This window comes from Tachysurus vachellii, chromosome 16 (assembly GCF_030014155.1).
Source record: "Tachysurus vachellii isolate PV-2020 chromosome 16, HZAU_Pvac_v1, whole genome shotgun sequence".
In the NCBI taxonomy this organism is placed as follows: Eukaryota; Metazoa; Chordata; class Actinopteri; order Siluriformes; family Bagridae; genus Tachysurus; species Tachysurus vachellii.
Window position 1 is genome coordinate 19,708,183 of NC_083475.1, and position 20,000 is coordinate 19,728,182.

At 40.5% G+C, this 20,000-nt stretch overlaps 1 protein-coding gene across 1 annotated transcript in view; it reads left to right on the forward strand.

Moving 5' to 3' along the window:
* exoc4 (exocyst complex component 4) overlaps nucleotides 1-20,000 on the forward strand; it is a 160,910-nt gene that overhangs the window by 95,319 nt on the left and 45,591 nt on the right. Inside the window, exon 11 of the mRNA XM_060889656.1 lies at nucleotides 10,088-10,301. Within this exon, the coding sequence (XP_060745639.1) occupies nucleotides 10,088-10,301 (214 nt within the window). The remainder of the gene's footprint in view (nucleotides 1-10,087; nucleotides 10,302-20,000) is intronic.

Consider the following 20,000-nt stretch of genomic DNA (forward strand, 5'->3'; position numbering starts at 1 on the left):
CGTCATTGAGAAGACTTGAAGGGGTTTTTGGGGCTTCAGGGTTTAATTTGATGATTCTCAGCACATGTGGAGCGAGAGATTTCTCCCAGGGACTTTATTTTGTTTCCCCACAGCTCTCATCTGTAGATCAGCTCCATAAGCGTCAACAACCAAAACTAGACAATTATTCTAGTAATAAATAATAAGAAGAAGTAAATATGGAGAAGTATTTAGAAATGATTGAAGGTTCAGTAGCCGTTCAGTCGTCTTCCTGTGTTTCTCTTCTTTGTTTTTTTTTACTTTTTCATTTTACTCTTTTCTTCTATCCCATTTGTTCTGGAACACTATCAATCTTTCTTTCTCTCTTCTTTTTGTTTCTCGCCTACACGATTTACTGGTTCTTCAGTGTGGTTTTCTCTCACTGCTTCTCATTTTAACTTTTTCTTTCTTTCTTTCTTTCTTTCTTTCTTTCTTTCTTTCTTTCTTTCTTTCTTTCTTTCTTTCTTTCTTTCTCCCTTACTTTGTTTCTCCCTTTCTTTCTTTCTTTCTTTCTTTCTTTCTTTCTTTCTTTCTTTCTTTCTTTCTTTCTTTCTTTCTTTCTTTCTCCCTTTCTTTTTCTTTCTTTCTTTCTTTCTCCCTTACTTTGTTTCTCCCTTTCTTTTTCTTTCTTTCTTTCTTTCTTTCTTTCTTTCTTTCTTTCTTTCTTTCTTTCTTTCTTTCTTTCTTTCTCCCTTACTTTGTTTCTCCCTTTCTTTTTCTTTCTTTCTTTCTTTCTTTCTTTCTTTCTTTCTTTCTTTCTTTCTTTCTTTCTTTCTTTCTTTCTTTCTTTCTCCCTTACTTTGTTTCTCCCTTTCTTTTTCTTTCTTTCTTTCTTTCTTTCTTTCTTTCTTTCTTTCTTTCTTTCTTTCTTTCTTTCCTTTCTTTCTCCTTTATTTTTTTTTTTACTTTACCTTCCTTCCCTCCTTCCTCTGCCTGCCTGCCTGCCGATCAGTCTTTTTACCCTCCATGCTGTGCCCTTTAGGAGCTTTTTTGTTTTTCTATTATTTTTCTCTTAATCTTTCTTTTTTCCCTTTTTTATCTTTTCCTTTAATTTCTTCTATATTTGTATTTTTCTCTCTTTCTGTCCTTGTTTCTCATTCTCTTTTTTCCCACTTCCCTCTATTTCTCTCACGTTCTCTCTTTCACTTCACTGCAAGCTCCGGTCTCGTTATCGATCGTCCACTTTGTCCTCTTTCCTCCTGTCTGGGATTAGGACAGGGCTGACCGTGACCGAGTCTTACTCCACTTTACACAGTAAACAGGTAATGTGTAGCTGTAAGTAGATGTAGATGATGAAACTGCAAACTGTGCACACACCATCATGGGGAAAAGATGTCCCTCTTGTCCCTCTCTTCCCTATTCTTCCCTGTGAATGTGTGTGTGTGTGTTTATGTGTGTGTGTCTGTGTGTGTGTGAGGCTCATTATCCACCGGACAAATGAAGATTGCCTCTTGGCGAACAATTACTGGTGCCATTTGGTCCTGATCGTCGCACAGCAGTTCTGTTTCAGCAGGAGGCACGCGAACGAACGCGCCTATAATTACGTGTCTTAATCTCCTTATTAACTCTGAGTTATGCATTGTCTCATACTGCGTACACCTTGTCCAGTCTGTGGAGACGGGCGGGAGCGGGAACGGGAACAGAGCGGATCTTAAATCCCGAACGAAAGACGACTGTTTAAGGAGACAGCCGATTTGCGTCTGGTAGATAAGGAAGTCCCACCCCCAACCTCTTTTAATTTGCTAAGCAGATTTAAACATTGCTTAATTAAGATTTCACAGACAGGGCCGGCCCACACCGGTGCAGACGTGACGGCGGTGTTGCCGTGGTGTCTCCGTGGAAACCGAGCTCAGGGTCTGACTGTGTAATCCACCCTGGAGTAGGGTTTTTGTTTTGTTTTTATTTAAAAACTATGGACTATGGTGCTTTTTTTCTTTGGTGCTGGCACTGAGATGTGTTTGTGTAACAGACTGCAGATTAGACCGCAAGGCTTACATTTCTAAATCAGAATTATTTAGCACGTCGATTCAGCCAGTTTGAGTAAGACACAACAGAACACAGGCTTGTCTTTCGTAGCGTATGTTATAAGCTGAGTTTCCGTCACCAAATCAACAAACGTATTATAAAAATAAATTATACTACCGCAATTATAATGAACTTTTATTCTACTTCTAAACTTTATAACATAATGCAAAGCTGTATAACACATTAGAAATTTTACGACCGAACAGCGCACTCCAAGATATTTACAACACGCTGCAAAACTTTACACAATTTCAGATTGTACTGTGAAACATAACATTATCTCGTTTTTACAACATACTACAAAATTCTACAAATTACCGCAAAACGTTACAACATGCTACAAACTTTACAAAATACTGCAAATGTTTACATCATTACAACAATTCTGCAAACCTTACCATAATCACAAAACATAAAATTATGTAATTCATTAAACAACCTTGTAACAATTCTGTAAAAACTTTACAACATTCTAAAAAATTTGTCAAAATTCTGCACAACATTACAAATATAACAAATTTCATGGAATACTGCAGAACTTTACAAAATGCTGTAAAACATCACAACATACTACAGAGTTTTTGCGCTTACAGCATACTAGTAAATTTTACAAAATACTGACATTTTTTGCAACATATTACAGAACTTTACAACGAAATTTGCTATAATACCGCAAAATTTTATTTATGTTCTGTAATTTATTATACAACCTCGTAACTAGGGATGTACCGATACCACTTTTTCTCTTCCGATCCGATACCGATACCGATCCGATACCTGTGTTCTTTTCTACCTTTAAAACTAAAGAATGTATAGAATTCGTTTAGTTACTAAGATGTATTTGTTTCTGGCAAAGAAATACAAAAAAGCCCATTACTGGAAAGTGAACAGTGAAAACACAAGAATGCAGTATTAATGCAGTAGCAAACAGTACTTTTAACAGTTAGTGGTATAACAATCTAAACTGCAATTCATTCATTCATTTTCTACCGCTTATCCGATCTACCTCGGGTCACGGGGAGCCTGTGCCTATCTCAGGCGTCATCGGGCATCAAGGCAGGATACACCCTGGACGGAGTGCCAACCCATCACAGGGCACACACACACTCTCATTCACTCACACAATCACACACTACGGACAATTTTCCAGAGATGACAATCAACCTACCATGCATGTCTTTGGACCGGGGGAGGAAACCGGAGTACCCGGAGGAAACCCCCGAGGCACGGGGAGAACATGCAAACTCCACACACACAAGGCGGAGGCGGGAATCGAACCCCCAACCCTGGAGGTGTGAGGCGAACGTGCTAACCACTAAGCCACCGTGCCCCCTACTAAACTGCAATTATTAAATTAAATTATTTTCTGAAGAAAAGGCAATATTTTAAAGTGAATCTTTATATTAGAACTCTTGAAACACAATGCAAACTGTATTAAACAGTAAACCTTGCACGCAAATGAGCGACATGTTTAACGCGCTGAGGTAAATGGAAAGGGCGCCTGCTAAACTTGCCTGTCTGTCGCAGGCGGTTGTGCAACATATTTCCTATAAAATTTATTATATTTATTTTTATTAATGTAATTTAATATATAAGTGTATTTTTCAGGAAGCAGGATCGTGGTCAATGCTGTAGGTAAAACGCGGAATGGAGTTTAATTTATTAGGGCATTCCTCAAGCGCAATGGATTCGAATGGCGGCGCTCTGAAAAGTGCGATACCCATGACCACGGGTATCGGATTTGGATCGGTCATGCACCACCGATACCCGATCCACTCAAAATGCTTGGATCGGTGCCGAATACCGATCCAAAATATCGGATCGGTACATCCCTACTCGTAACATACCGTAATGTTCTGTTGTAATATTTACAACATACTGCAGAATTTTAAATACTACCAGACAAAATGTATTACAAAATGTTTACAACATTTTATAATTCCTTTCAGTTGTCGTAACTATTGTACGTTATTGTACAATAAACTGCAAAACTTTACAACATATTGTAATAAATAAAAATACAAAACATCAAATATTTTAGTTGTTTAACATATTGTAAATTTTACATCCTGCTGCAAAACTTTACAACATTTTACAACATTAACTCTGCATAGTGTTGTGACATAAAGCATAACATAAAGTAATGTAAAGCTGGGTGGAGCCGCAGGTTAGTTTTGAGTTTAATTAAATAGAATATAATCGTAATAGTAAATGAAACATTTCTGTTTAAAACATTTCAAACACTTCATAAAGCTGACAAATGCAGTTTATAAGCTATAATAATGAATCTATAACTAATATAGATGCTACATGTAGCTAAATACAATCATGATGTTTCTGGTGAGGGGGAACGGTTCTTAAGTTTCGTTAATTTACAAATGTACGTTAAACGTGTATGTAACTGTGTATGATGGCTGCATTATAACATTTTAAATATAGTCCTATGTCATTATAAACATAGCGTTTATGGAACGTGTTGCTGTAAACACTACATAAATAATAAAATAAATATCTTCTGACAGGGGGCACGGTGGCTTAGTGGTTAGCACGTTCGCCTCACACCTTCCAGGTAGAAACACTGAAGCGTTGACCAGTAAGCTACGGCGAAAAGAAAATACGTAGCTGGACGTTATCCGTGTGAGTCTAATAGCGTGTTACTGCTAACGCCGATGTTTTCTCATCACGCATCCTAGACTCTATTGCAAATATTAGATATCCAGCCGGCGATATAATATTTTAAATGTTTAATACTTTACTGGAACTCCAGTGTTACTCACGTGTCCAAGTAATCAATTGAAAATCAGTTTAATTTTTTTAGTTTTTTTTTCTACATAGTTTAGATTTTGTCCAAAGTTAATGAGAAGAATTTGTCAGACATGATTAAGTTCCTGTTTATTTATTTATTTTTTTTTCATGAGATGTCATTGAGTTATAACATAGTCTTTGACCATGTCATCTTTTTCTAACTGTTCATCTAATGCTAATCATCTATATTTAACATCTCTCGCTTCTCTGTTCTATTTAATTAGCTGAGACAGACAAAATCTGGGCTTACGTTTCTAGCACGGTTAATTGTGCAGCCTCGGTAATGACTGTATTTAACGCTAAAAGACGTGTACGTGTCATATAGCTGATACGTTTGGACAAGTTTTCTCTCTGCTCTGCCAATCAGTGCCATGTAATTGTCATGTACCTGTGAATGCAGGAAAGTCTTAGTAGTGCTTTGTATTTAGGGATTCGCTCTTTTTTCTTCGCCCAGTCTGAACCTTCCACTACACGTCAGTATGTGTAAGACACACACACACACACACACACACACACTATAATTAATTCACATCCATTTTCATCATTCTATTCCTCATTTCATAACTTTTTTTACTTATCTTTTGACAAGCTACAATTATTATTAAATTATATTTATAAATTATTTAAATTATTCAAGTATTCATTCATTATTTAATTATTGGCAAATTATATAGGAGAACTTTATATTTATATACTTTTTATATTTTATGTATATATGTATTATATATGTGTGTGTGTGTGCGTGTGTAAATATATATACACACATTTAAAAAATATATTTAAAAAAAATCTAAAGTATAATGAAAAATGGAGAAGAAAAGTAATTAAAAATATAAAATGTATTTTAAATTCTTTAGACTTTAGAATTTGTGTGTATATGTGGGTGCTTATGTTTGTGCTCCAAAATAATCAGCAGCTTTGATGCAGGTAAAATCAAAAGGATTTTTTTCTTAATTTCAGAAATCTGCCTTTTAGTTGTAATAAATTTGTTCTAAATTATTTTTTTTTAAAATAGAACAATAAAATTAAAATTATTGGCACCTCCAGACATAGTCATATACACATGAAATTGAGGAATCTACATCTCTATGTTTTTGTTTATTTCCTCCAAGGATTCGGGAACTCTTTAGTGCTTATCCGTATTTACAACTGGGATATAAATACGAAGAGACACTAAGGTCAAATCCCCTCAGTTATTCATCTTCATCGAGAAGCTTACAGTAAACAAAAAGAGCGCGGTGAGCGATAAGATGTCACGATCAGACCAGGTTCAGTCACTCTGCAGCGGCGGTAAAAACGAAGCCCTGGTAGAAATGAAATGATGGAGATAATGGGGAAATTTTTTTCACTGTTATTTTCATCATGCTGTTTGCTCCTGCATGTGTCTAATTGCTCCTCTGTGCTTAAGGAAGCAGTGTTTTCAGTCGGATACTGAGCTTTGGCTGCATTCGTCCTTCGACTGTGTTTCTTATTATTCTACTAATAAACTTTTCACTTCTTTACAACATGTTTGACGGCTTCTTCTTCATATTTTTACTCGCCGATTCCTTCGGTCAGCGTTTCTCTTTCGGCGGCGGCGGCGGCTGCGGCAGCATCAGCGACCCAATCAGATCGCACTCAGCGGAATTTGATTAGGCCAAGAAATCCAAAGGGCCTCTGAAGAAACCGTCGCCCCGTATTTTCCTCCTAATGCAAGCAATCAGGAAGATTTATGTGAGCAAAATATCAACAGAGAAGCAACCAAGGGATCCGGGAGAACCGCAGAGAGAGAGAAAGCAGGATGTACAAGCACCATATGTGATGAATAATATGGCCTTTACTCCAAGGATGTGATGGATTGATAATGGAGTCATCTTTATATATTTATTTTTTATTTTATTTTATATCACTGCCTAAACGCCGGCACTGTTCAGATACACCGACGTCCATTAGTAAATTTATTTCAGCTCCAGGGGGTTTAAATGAGTATAACAGGGATTTCACTATTCTATTTGTACGAAGCTAGAATCCTGATAATTATCATAAGTTATCATGGTTTCTGCAATTAGCGGGTCGCAAGAGCCTGGAGTTAATGACTTTAATGTTTCCAAATGTTATTCAGGTGATAACTCGATGAAGAAATTCAAACGAATTGAATTCCTGGTCTTGATAATCGGTTGCTTGAGCAATATTATTCATACAGTAATTGTGTTGATCAGATGGGATCGAGTAATGCCGTAGAAACTCAGCACCGAAAACAATGCTTATGTGAAACATTTTGTGAGAAAAGCTTCATCCTGTCTGATCTGTTATGAGCTGTCGATGGTCACAGAGAGACCGAGTCAGAGTCAGGTGGCCTATAAAGAGGTTCAAGTTGGTAAAACTCTTCTGAACTCCAGTCTCAGCCAAATGAAGGTTCTCCTCCAAGTGAAGGTTGGAAAATAGAATTGTGTCAAAAGACAAGAGGATAGGGGCAGGAAATATACATTCTAAACCAATCAATACAGCAACAAAATCGCTATCCACCACCCTCCCTAAAGGCCACAGCAAAAATAAAATGAAAAAAGAAATAATTATTTTAAAAAACATGGTTAATGTCTAATAAGGCTCTACTGAGAAAGTCAAGATAACACCGTTAGGTTCTCAATAAAATCCAGTACAGAGCTCAAGAATTTATAAAAGGATCTCAGTGATCCTTTGGACGAGTGTGTGATTTTTTTCGAGTAATTACTCTTGCAATAGCTCTTGTGTCTTGGGGGTATTTAAATTCAGATGTACGAATTGTTCAGTAACGAATTGCATTTACTTGAGTAAATTTTTTGGGTAACTTGTACTTTTATAGTATATTTAAATGTGATGTGCACTTTTACTCTTACTTAAAAAAAACTTTACTTTTACTTCCCTACATTTGGCGGCGTTCCTCCGTTTCTGCCAAATGGTAGTAAATATGAGATTTTTTAAATAACGAGTGTATATGACTTGTCCGCAAATCTCACGAGACGTTGGAGAGGCTGCTTCGCGAGAGTGCTGCTACGTCTCTCCTGCTTACGTGTGCGAGTTGTCGGAGGCAGATCACCCATGCCTCACGTTCAGTTTACGTCTTTTTATTCCAAGATGTCAAAAAAGAATAGTTTTATAATGAGATGCTTACATAAATTGAACAGCATACTCTTACTCAAGTAACTATTAAGATCGTTTCTTTTACTTTTACTTGAGTAAATATTCCCAGAATTACTTGTACGTTTTACTTGAGTACAAGTAATCAGGGCAGTGGTGGCTCAGCTGGTTAAGGCTCTGGGTTGTTGATCGGAGGATCGGGGTTCAAGGCCCAGCACAGCCAAGCTGCCACTGTTGGGCCCTTGATCAAGGCCCTCAACCCTCCCTGCTCCAGGGGTGCTGTATCATAGCTGCCCCTGCACTCTGACCCCAACTTCCTCAGTTGGGATATGTGAAGAAAAGAATTCCACTGTGCTGTAATGTATATGTGTCGAAAATAAAGGCTTCTATGCCCCTAGTTCTATTCTTCTATTCTGTTCTGTACAGATTTCGGATACTCTTCCCACCTCTGTTTAAATTGAGGAACGTAAAACGATTCATCTTTATCGGGTCGTTGGTTTTTCTGCACACGATCATTTGTGAGATTTATTTTTCACTAACACCAGTTTTGATTTCAGGCCCAATTCAGTTTGAAATCACTGAAACTCTGATCAAACTGCAGCTTAACTCGTCGTAAAATAGCCTTGAGTGTATAAACAGATGGACATTTTTACTTATTGATCGTTTCACTGCTTCTCCTCATTGTCGGATGAGCACTTCTAATGTGCCAGTTTACACAAATCCATCTGCGCTGATCTCTCATTTGACGATCGTAATAAGGAGGAGGCCGTGCTCGATAGCGGCCAACGTTAATTATGGGCAGAATTGTGTTTTATAATGGTTGAACTAAGTGAACCATGTTTTATGTCTATTTTTTTTTGGTGTGTGAAACACATACTGAGAGATCCGAGCATCCTAGACGGGCTAAGCTAATTGGCTGGAGCATTGCTGAGAGAAGCGGTTTAAGGTGTAAGCTTCTGTGTGTACATGATGATAAATCAACACCCCTGGCTGATCTATAGCCACTGTCAGTTTGTGTGGGATGGCCTGGTCCCTCAACTACACTTCCCTTCTCTTGTGTGCTTCACTAGGGATGTGCCAACATGGGAGGAAACAAAACAAAACCTATCATTGATATCTGCATGCCCATTTGCCCGGATCCTCGTCATTAGGGACAGAGTTATCGACACATTCCTGGCACTGAGCTTTTTTCTGCTTCTCTTTAGATAAACCTTAAGCGATTTCTCTGTTTAACATCAACCCGAGCTGAAATAAGTGACGCGTCCGTTCAGGTCGGCACAGAACAAAATCGTACGCTCCGTACAGTATATAATATTCATCCAAGTCCGTTCCTGCTGAGCCGTTCAGCCAGCTGAGGCCGAGTCACTACCTGAAGTTCCCTGAATTGCCATGTCTAATGTAATGCCATAAATCAATCATCGTCACCCAGTCTGCCATGTCTTACCTGACAAGCAGTTTGGCTTCAGCTTTGACAGATGTGACAGATTCTCATGCAGCAGCAGTGTGGTTGGAGCTGGAAACCTAGCCATGCGTTTACTGCTTTCTTTCCTCAAAATCAAATTTAGTGTTTCAGAGATTTTCGCCTTTCCCTTTTCAGGTACGGATAAAAAAAATTGGATGGTATGGTAATGCGAATCGAACAACGGTTCGAACTGTACGGCTCTGAGGAAGGTACCCGTCATCGTGTGGTCCGTGAAAGCAGCTTGTTAGCAGCAAACTTGGTTGATGGTGTGTTTTTTGGCCCTGTCTCTGTTCCTGTGCATTATTTCTTTTTCCAGCCATCCTAAAGGTTGGAATTATTCATCAGGGACGGTGTGGTGTTTGTGCGACATAGTAGTTATAAACTTTGCCATTCATGGCAAAAGTCTCACTATTTTAGAATGATCAGAAGCATGACTTTATGCACCTGCACTCAGGTTCGTTTAGGGTCGGTGATGGTGTGGTGTGCCTCACCGTACTTCTGCGCCCCTGTGTAAATCAGTCATTACGCTCATTCTGTGACTTCAGAAGGAAATATTCAACATGTGGAATCAAAGCCCATTTCATAGGGATTTTAAGCTGCAGTCAAAGTCTATACGCTTGAATATGCTTTTCCTTCCTGTGAGACGTTCTAGGTTCTTACTCGGTCTCCGTCTCCCTACAGGTTCATTCAGGAGATCGAGTCGAGCATGGGTCCAGGGAAGCAGTGCCAGCTCCGAACCTTCCTCACCTACTATATCAACGAGTTGTTTCTGAACCAAGTGCGTACCGAGACCAATAAAGAAATAGAAACGGTCACTAAAGTGGCTGATCCTCTCAAAATCCTGGCCAGCGCTGACACCATGAAGAACCTGGGCGTCCAGAGACCTCTTCTACAGGTAGCTTTCCATAATTTTTATATATTAACCCTATTTTTCTCTTCTTTGTCCGTTTCCTTTTTTACTATAGGATCTGTCGATACAATTAATGCAGTTTATTTGTCGCTTTAAAGGCTTTAATTCAAATATTCAGTCCGGTGTTTTTCTGTGATTGTTTTTTTTTTTAAATGTTTGTGATGTTTGAGAGCAAGATTTTTTTTGCCTTTCGTGTGGGGAAAACTACGTACATTTGTGAAAACCATGCACAAGAATATTCTCTACCACACCAGTGCAGAAATATGTAATAACCTCTATAAGAGTTGTGCTCAAGGAACTGGGATTTGTCTGAACGCGTGTTGTGATGTCATCACACGAAGCGCCTCAAAAAATCTGCAGCCATTTTGAAATTTTTTTCTTGAAATCCTGCAGGGACTGGACTATGTCATATCTTCATGCTGTGGGCCTTTTTACACCCGGTCACTTCATGTGTTTTCTCTGATCCGATAGCTATCTGATTTGTTAAAACTGTTCCATTTACATTAGGCCACATAAATGCAACTTAGCGAATTGGATATCGATCCGATCTTTCTACTCCCGCCCAAAATGCAAATATATTTTACCTCATTTCCGGGGTAATTGAAACGAAACACGCTTTGGTTTATATACTTAAATATACTTTTGTTTCTATATGTTTTACAAAGCTTTTATTGGACACTTTCATCCAACCCTGCATGTCGTCTATGTTATTTGTTTCTAGCGCGATGCACGACTCGTGAGTCACTTGCGAGTGACGTACTTCTGTTTGGGAGGAGCGCTGACGTATGTGGCTTGAACAACCACAATCATTTACACCTGACCAGTTTCATCTGAAATGCGTCCCAGACCACCTCCTGAAGTCGGTAGAACCATCGGATTTATATCCGTCTCGAAAACGTTTCAGAGGGCATTTAGACCTGGTCTTTTTACCATCGGATAGCTATCTGATCACAGAAAAAGCATGAAGTGACCAGGTGTAAAAAGCCCCTGTGTGTACCTGCAGCAGGTGTATTGTACTTGTGAGCTGTAAGCATAAGCTATTTCCTTTCCTGAACAGATTTGCCCCTGAATTTCACTTTATCTGCTTGTGAATCTAAACAGTAGTCTTAGTCCCGGGGTCAGTGATTTACCTCATGCCTCGTTCCCTTTGGACTGTTTCCACTGACACAAGATGATGGGTCTGTTAGACAAAATTGCTAAATTTACACCTTGTTAAAATGCTACAGAACAGAATGAACAGAGTTTCTTCATAAATTCATCAAGGACTTGAACAACTGACGTTGCAAAAAAATCCATCCGTGATACAATACAGATTTCTTAAGAGAAATTTAGCTTTTCCGTACAATTTACTACTCGACTTTCAGTTCACAGTTAGCCGTGTGTGCTGAGACGCTCGTGTCTAAATTTACCTTGTCATCCGGAGTCCGGCACCGGAGGATTGCCGGATTAAAGAGCAGAGATAAGAGGCATTATGGGACATCATTTCAACTTCATACTTCAACCCTATCCATGTTTATCTGACAGTCCATGCTCTTTGTGAGCATGCTCGTGACTTCACTTTTATTTTGAGATCAGTGGTAGTTCATTACAGAAGGGACCGCGGCAGGAGTTTACCGTCGTTTGTTTACGATTATGACTTCTCCTTAACGAGGACTGCAGCATCTTGCTAATTACCCTGCTGAGCTAATGAGCAACTCTCCAGATAGCGACCGCTCCATAAAGCCGCTCTTTTGTTTTGGGCTCTCTTTTTCTTTTATAATTACCTCGAATCAAAGACGCCTCTGCTCCGTGGCTGCCAGCCTGTTTGCCACATCCCTGGCCTTGTGTGTGTCTTTGTACCGCCGCTGCAGCTCTCCATTTTTTAATAACTATATAATTAACTACTTTCCTTAAGCACTGTGGATTCCTTTCTAATGTTTTCCAATATCTATTTGGCGTTAGTTTTGAAATGTGTGGTTGTGTTGTCTGTTGTTTTGGACGGAGCATTTTTGTTGCACATTTTCTGTACTTAAATAGTGACTCGGACCGTTTCAATTCAAAGTCCCCCTCACACACACTGACAAACACACTGTAGTGTAACATGTCTAAATAGCGCCAGTGTCCTTTTAAAGACTTCTCTTCACACCTTTTGAATAAAAGGTAATACCCCGAGTTTTTTCCCACAGTCAGACTTAATCCCTGCATGGCAGCTTGAGTCTCTGTTCAGCCTTTACAGGTTTTTTTTTCACTACTGCAGTGAAATGTTTTAATGTTAAAGTGTGTAATTTTCATACAGAACCACGGCTGAAGGGGAACGGTCATTTTGTAAGAATCGAAACTAAACCAAATCAGATACACCAGTACAGGCCATATTATATTCACACTATACATTAGAATAGAAATAGAATTCTAGGGCTCAACAGTGGCAGCCTGGCAGTACTGGGGCTTGAACACAGATCTTCTAATCAATAACCCAGAGCCTTAACTACTTGACTGCTTTAACTACCGCACTTTTCCAGTTCAGACCACACTATACCAGTTCACACCACACTTATACCATTTCAGACCACACTAAACCAGTTCAGACCACACTATACCAGTTCACACCACACTTATACCATTTCCGACCACACTATACCCATTCTGACCACAGCATACCAGTTCAGAGCAGACTACAAGACACTATACCGTTCACACCACACACTAAACCAGTTCAGACCACATTATAGCAGTTAAGATCATATGCTATTCCAGTTCAGACCACATATTATACCAGTTCACACCGCACTTTACCAGTTCACACCGCACTATTCCAGATCAGACCACACTATACCACATCCGACCACACTATACCAGATAAGACCACACCATACCAGTTCATACAATACTATAACAGTACAGACCACACCATACCAGATCAGACCACACCATACCAGATCAGACCACACCATACCAGATCAGACCACACCATACCAGATCAGACCACACCATACCAGATCAGACCACACCATACCAGATCAGCCCAACACCATACCAGATCAGACCACACCATACCAGATCAGACCACACCATACCAGATCAGACCACACCATACCAGATCAGACCACACCATACCAGATCAGACCACACCATACCAGATCAGACCATACCAGATCAGACCATACCAGATCAGACCACACCATACCTGATCAGACCACACCATACCAGATCAGACCACACCATACCAGATCAGACCACACCATACCAGATCAGACCAACACCATACCAGATCAGACCACACCATACCAGATCAGACCACACTATACCAGATCAGACCACACTATACCAGATCAGACCAACACTATACCAGATCAGACCAACACTATACCAGATCAGACCACACCATACCAGACCAGACCACACTATACCAGATCAGACCAACACTATACCAGATCAGACCAACACTATACCAGATCAGACCACACCATACCAGATCAGACCATACCAGATCAGACCAACACTATACCAGATCAGACCAACACTATACCAGATCAGACCACACCATACCAGATCAGACCATACCAGATCAGACCACACTATACCAGATCAGACCAACACTATACCAGATCAGACCAACATTATACCAGATCAGACCAGCACTATACCAGATCAGACCACACCATACCAGATCAGACCAACACTATACCAGATCAGACCAACACTATACCAGATCAGACCAACACTATACCAGATCAGACCAGCACTATACCAGATCAGACCACACCATACCAGATCAGACCATACCAGATCAGACCACACTATACCAGATCAGACCAACACTATACCAGATCAGACCAACACTATACCAGATCAGACCAGCACCATACCAGATCAGACCAACACTATACCAGATCAGACCAACACTATACCAGATCAGACCAACACTATACCAGATCAGACCAACACTATACCAGATCAGACCACACCATACCAGATCAGACCACACCATACCAGATCAGACCAACACTATACCAGATCAGACCAACACTATACCAGATCAGACCAGCACTATACCAGATCAGACCACACCATACCAGATCAGACCATACCAGATCAGACCAACACTATACCAGATCAGACCAACACTATACCAGATCAGACCACACCATACCAGATCAGACCAACACTATACCAGATCAAACCAACACTATACCAGATCAAACCAACACTATACCAGATCAAACCAACACTATACCAGATCAGACCCATCTGTCTCTTTCTAGCTAAGCAACTCTACACACTGCTCTTACAGTGTTACATTACTAACAGATGTGGTTGTAGCTTTTTTTTTCTAGCTCAGTGAACAACCTAATCTAAATTCATCAGAAATATATTTTACATTTTTACTATTATGTTCGGTAACACTCATTTTGTTTCGATTCAGAAACTATTTTAGTCTCTTGTTTGCGCCTCATTTTAAATTCCAGCACTCTTCGGGGGTTTCGTTAAAGTACCAAGTCCAATTTTTATTTTTATTTTTCTCCTATGGAAAAGGCCATGGCATTGAAGATGGAATTGACCTGGGCTCAGCAGCTCGTTCCTATGAACGGTCATCTGTTATACGAGGAGCCATTTTAAAGATGAGCATGGCTTCCTCTCCATATTGTGGCATATTGTGAATCGCCTCCGTGATCACTCCCAGGCCAAATAGGAAGAGTGCAATGATGCTTAGAGTAGTGCTCTCCTGTGGTGGAGTTCTGCAGACAAAGACTGTGGGCATACACACACACACACACACACACACACACACACACACACGTTTGTTATTTACTTGAAGTTGCTTCTTTCCTCAATCTCTCTTCATAGCATCATGATTTTCTGCTTTCTCAGCCTGAAGGTGATTTTTTTTTTCCGCTTCTCCATTTGTTAGCACTTGTCATACAGACAGTTCATAGTGCTACATAAAACCTACGTAAGTTAGTACTGACATAAACCAACGTTAAGCTTACTGTGTTAAAAACGCTGTCAAGCCTTTTTAATAAAAAGGACAGCGGATGTCGATTTAACGACATTCATCCACATTCAGCTTCATTTACATTTCCATCACGCGCTGTTCTCGGGAAATAATCAACGACAAAGGGGTGTGACGGAGCAGCGTTATCTTTACTACCCCAGACGTATCTTTGTGGAGGAATTTCACCTGTTTAACACCAGCGATAACAAAAGTTCCAGTGTTAACTGATCCAGAACAAGCCTCAACCGTTTCACCTCCATCTCGCTTGATTGGTTTCTGTATTTTTTGCTTGAAGGACACAGTGTCATCACTTCTGACTAGGGAAATGAAGATAGAAATAAAATCAGCGTATGTCGACGGCAGGCACTTATTTCCAGGGATTTCAGAACAGCGTAACAGATATTGTCATCGGGTAGGTGTGGCCTATTTGATAATCTAACCCTAACCGTAGTTTTTGGTTGTTTATTCATTCATTCATTCATTCATTTTCTACCGCTTATCCGAACTACCTCGGGTCACGGGGAGCCTGCGCCTATCTCGGGCGTCATCGGGCATCAAGGCAGGATACACCCTGAACGGAGTGCCAACCCATCGCAGGGCACACACACACACTCATTCACTCACACAATCACACACTACAGACAATTTTCCAGAGATGCCAATCAACCTACCGTGCATGTCTTTGGACCGGGGGAGGAAACCGGAGTACCCGGAGGAAACCCCCGAGGCACGGGGAGAACATGCAAACTCCACACACACAAGGTGGAGGCGGGAATCGAACCCCCAACCCTGGAGGTGTGAGGCAAAGTGCTAACCACTAAGCCACCATGCCCCCTGGTTGTTTATTTGTTTTCTAAAATAAATCTACCTGTATGACTGTTTTTTGTAGTATGCTGTTTTTTTTGTTTTTTTTTTTGAAAGTTTTTCCAAGACCTCCGGAAAACACGCCCACTTTACGGCGTGATAACAAAACCCCTGGAAAATAGTGAATGGCGTATGTTGACTTAGCTAACATTAGAGAAGTCTATAGTTACCATCAGTAAACTATATTAATTACAGATTTCAGACAAAACTCAAAATAGTCAGAAAGTGGCTCATTTTTTAGGCCAAAACAGAAGAAAATGATTTCTTACACTATTTTCAGACATTTTTTTTTTATTATTGCTTTTTTTTCCTATTTGAAGGTACATTGTTCACAAAAAACTTGTTGTCATGATCTCTCATAATGCCACCCAAAGTATGTAAAGTAGACCAAACGCTTCTAAAGCACATTTACACACGTATACAAAGTCTTTGGTTTACCAGCTCTGACCTTCCACCTCTACAGCTGTTTGTCCTGTGATCATGCTCGCTTGTAGAAACAGCTGCTGTAGAATAAAAATTTGCTATATTAACAATAGGATTAGTGATAATATTGCGTCCGTACCGCTCGGCTTAGCGCACCGGCTGGGATCCTGTCTGATAAGTGCTGGGTTGTGGTATTTCAGACCAGGGTGTGTTATCAGGCTTGAACTGGACTTCAAGTGAACACTCAGCACTGCAGCACTATATTAGCTCTTCCTATTCATAACTCTCTCTCTCTCTCTATTTCTTTCCCCTTCTCTCACTTTCTCCATCTGGCCAGGTAATCACAGGGATGCTTTCAGCCCCTCTCGCTGTGCAGTGTGCACCTGCATGGCTTGCCGATGCTATCTGCGCTCTCTGACTGATTCGGTTAATTAGAAATGTATCTGCAAAAAAAAGGCGGAGGAGGAAGGGGGGTGGGGGCAGGGGTGGGTTAACGCCGTAACCCAACTGAAGATTGGCTCCATAAATCTTTTCTGAAACAAGCTACCAGATTCTGATCGCAGCACCGTCCCGCCCACGTTTTACACCAAACCGCAAACTTCATCAGTTCCACATGGACTCTGGATTCACCTAGTCTTCTCCTAGGCTCTACGATTTTTAGCTCCGTGTGGGCGCTAATCCATATCCGTGGACCATACAGGTAATAAAAGCATGAGGAGTTTACATTCTAAAAGGAAAAATATCAACGCAAACAAAAGGGGAAAAATATACAGGCGTCTTTTGATATGCGAACAATTCCAGTTAGTTGTTTTTCCCCCCCAAATCTAATCCCGGTCTTTGCTTTTTTATTTATTTTCCCCAGAATCTGCTATGCAATGTATCTGACCATCAGCTGTTTTTTTTTTTAATACATGATATTCTAAACCATTTCAGATCTTTACTTTTGGGGAAATGTCCTAATATTTAATCAAACCTGAGAGCAGTTCAGTTTCTGGATTCTGTGATCTCGTGTAGATCCAGAGAGGATAAACATAGTCATGCTACGGCGATGGCTTTTTAAGAGATGATTGAGAACGTCCTGCAAGGGTAGTCGAAGTTCATCCGGAAGAGCTGACACAGACCAGGCGCCATCGCCTCTCTAATGAAGCTGACCTTTTTAATCCCTCTGTATTCACTCTCTCAATCTCCATCAGTCACACACACAAACATGAAGATAAACTAATGAGACTGACCTTTCCTTTCCTTCTCTTTCCTTCTCCTTCCTTCTCTTCCTTCTCTTGCCTAAGCATGTGTTGCTTGGCTGATGTGTATATTTTTGTGTGTGTGAGTTCCAAGCACCTGCTGATTGGTTCCCAACAGGCGCAGCTTCATTAGGAGCGAGTCGCTCAATTGTGGCACACATACACAGCGTGGGCCTTTATTAACGAGCACCGAGACAGCCAATCACAGAACAATGTGGCCTAAAGGAGCACCGTCTCCCCTCTGATTAGGACAGCGGCTCTCCGGATACCGTCACGACTTGAGGAACGCACACAGATAAACACAAATCTGTCTGGAAGCAACCTACACTTTTAGAATCTCTCAACAACCTCTTCTTTTCACGTGTAAATCAATTACTGCTTCAGCACAAGAAACAAGAAAACCAAACTTATTTGGAACGTTTACTAAAATTAAGCTATGTGATATGACTCTTCAGGATACAGTGCCAGCGTTGACGATGTTGATGTTTGAAATTCAGACCCCACCATCAGAACATCTACAGTGAGAATTAATTAGCTGTTTGCAGACTTATGGGTCAGTATTGGCCCGTTCCTCTTGGCAGACCATCCTCAGACTTTCCCGAGGTCACGTCGGTCGCAACAGTCGACTTGCCAATTCAAAACCCTTTATAAATTTCTACCGGGTTTTGGTATTTTGGAGTCCATCATCTCAACAGATACAGTTGAAGAGATGAGCAACTTCTGTAATATTTCCCAGTATGTTGCTCTGCTATTGATGGTTAGAAGAAACTCAACATCATGGTCCTTTTTACACCTGGTCACTTTATGTGTTTTCTGTGATCCGATAGCTATCCGATGGTAAAAAGACCAGGTCTAAATGCCATCCGAAACATTTTCGAGACGGATATAAATCCGATGGTACAAACCACTTCAGGAGGTGGTCTGGGACGCGTTTCAGATGAAACTGGACAGGTGTAAATGAATGTGGTTGTTCAAGCCACATACGTCAGCGCTATACTCCTCCCAAACGGAAGTACGTCACTTGCAAGTGACTCACGAGTCGTGCATCTCTGTTAAGTAAATGTTGTTTTTTTTGTAGCATAACCGACGTAACAAATTTACAGTATTCGTCGTCTTTTCAATTGCGTTCTGAAAACCGCATACACCAAAGCGTGTTCCGTTTCAATTACCCCGGAAATGAGGTAAAATATATTTGCATTTTGGGCGGGAGTAGAAAGATCGGATCGATATCCGATTCGCCGAGACGCATTTATGTGGCCTAATGTAAATGGAACGGTTTTAACAAATCAGATAGCTATCGGATCTGAGAAAACACATGAAGTGACCGGGTGTAAAAAGGCCCTAAGATGTCTCACTAAATTATTGCAGTATCTTATAGCCGAGGTGTCCAGAAGTTACTCATCCAGAACAACTTAAACACCGTTGGAAAGGTTGCCGTGGCGACGTCTCAAACGGCTAAGTGGATCTATAATCGTAGAATTTCCATAGTCACGAACTGAAGGTGACGAACTCTGTTCTGTGACTCTCACTTTGAGTTCGAAAGGTTGTTATGTCTCCTGTAAGCTCGCAGCATGCACCGAGTTAATATCCTGTACAATATATTTCTCATTTCCTTCTGCTTTCAGGCCGTCCTGCAACTCTTTTCAACTGACCGCTCGCTTCTCTCTTCGTTTCCTTATTATTAGTCTGAGAGAGAGCCGTGTGTTTCCGCTCGTATAATTCGGCCGGTTGTACGGAAACATCCGCGTTGAATCATTTTGTTTGTAAGGAAGTCAGGAAGCTCCATCACCTTCATGCTGCTCGTTGCGTGAAAGCGTTCCAGCCGCCTTTCATGACGACACCAGAGCATTTATTTTGCAACCTGAGGCAATATTTGTGTTTTATGTAGTATATTTTATATTAGCTTTAATCTAATCCCCACACACACACACTGACACACACAAAGGAGTTGTGTCCTGAAGCTTCCCTCTGCCTACCGAGCTCCAGTGCCGGTCTTTCGCTCTAATCTATCCACAGCAGCACCACTGTGACGCCCGAGGTGACTCGCCACGTTTCTTTCAGGTAACCTGTCAGATGAAAAAGGTCCTTGTGGAACCAGATAGCAAGAGATTGGAAAAGAGCTAATCTGCGCCTGTGGAGAGGATGGAAAAAAAGAGAAAATGTCACAAAAGTGTTGGCAGAATG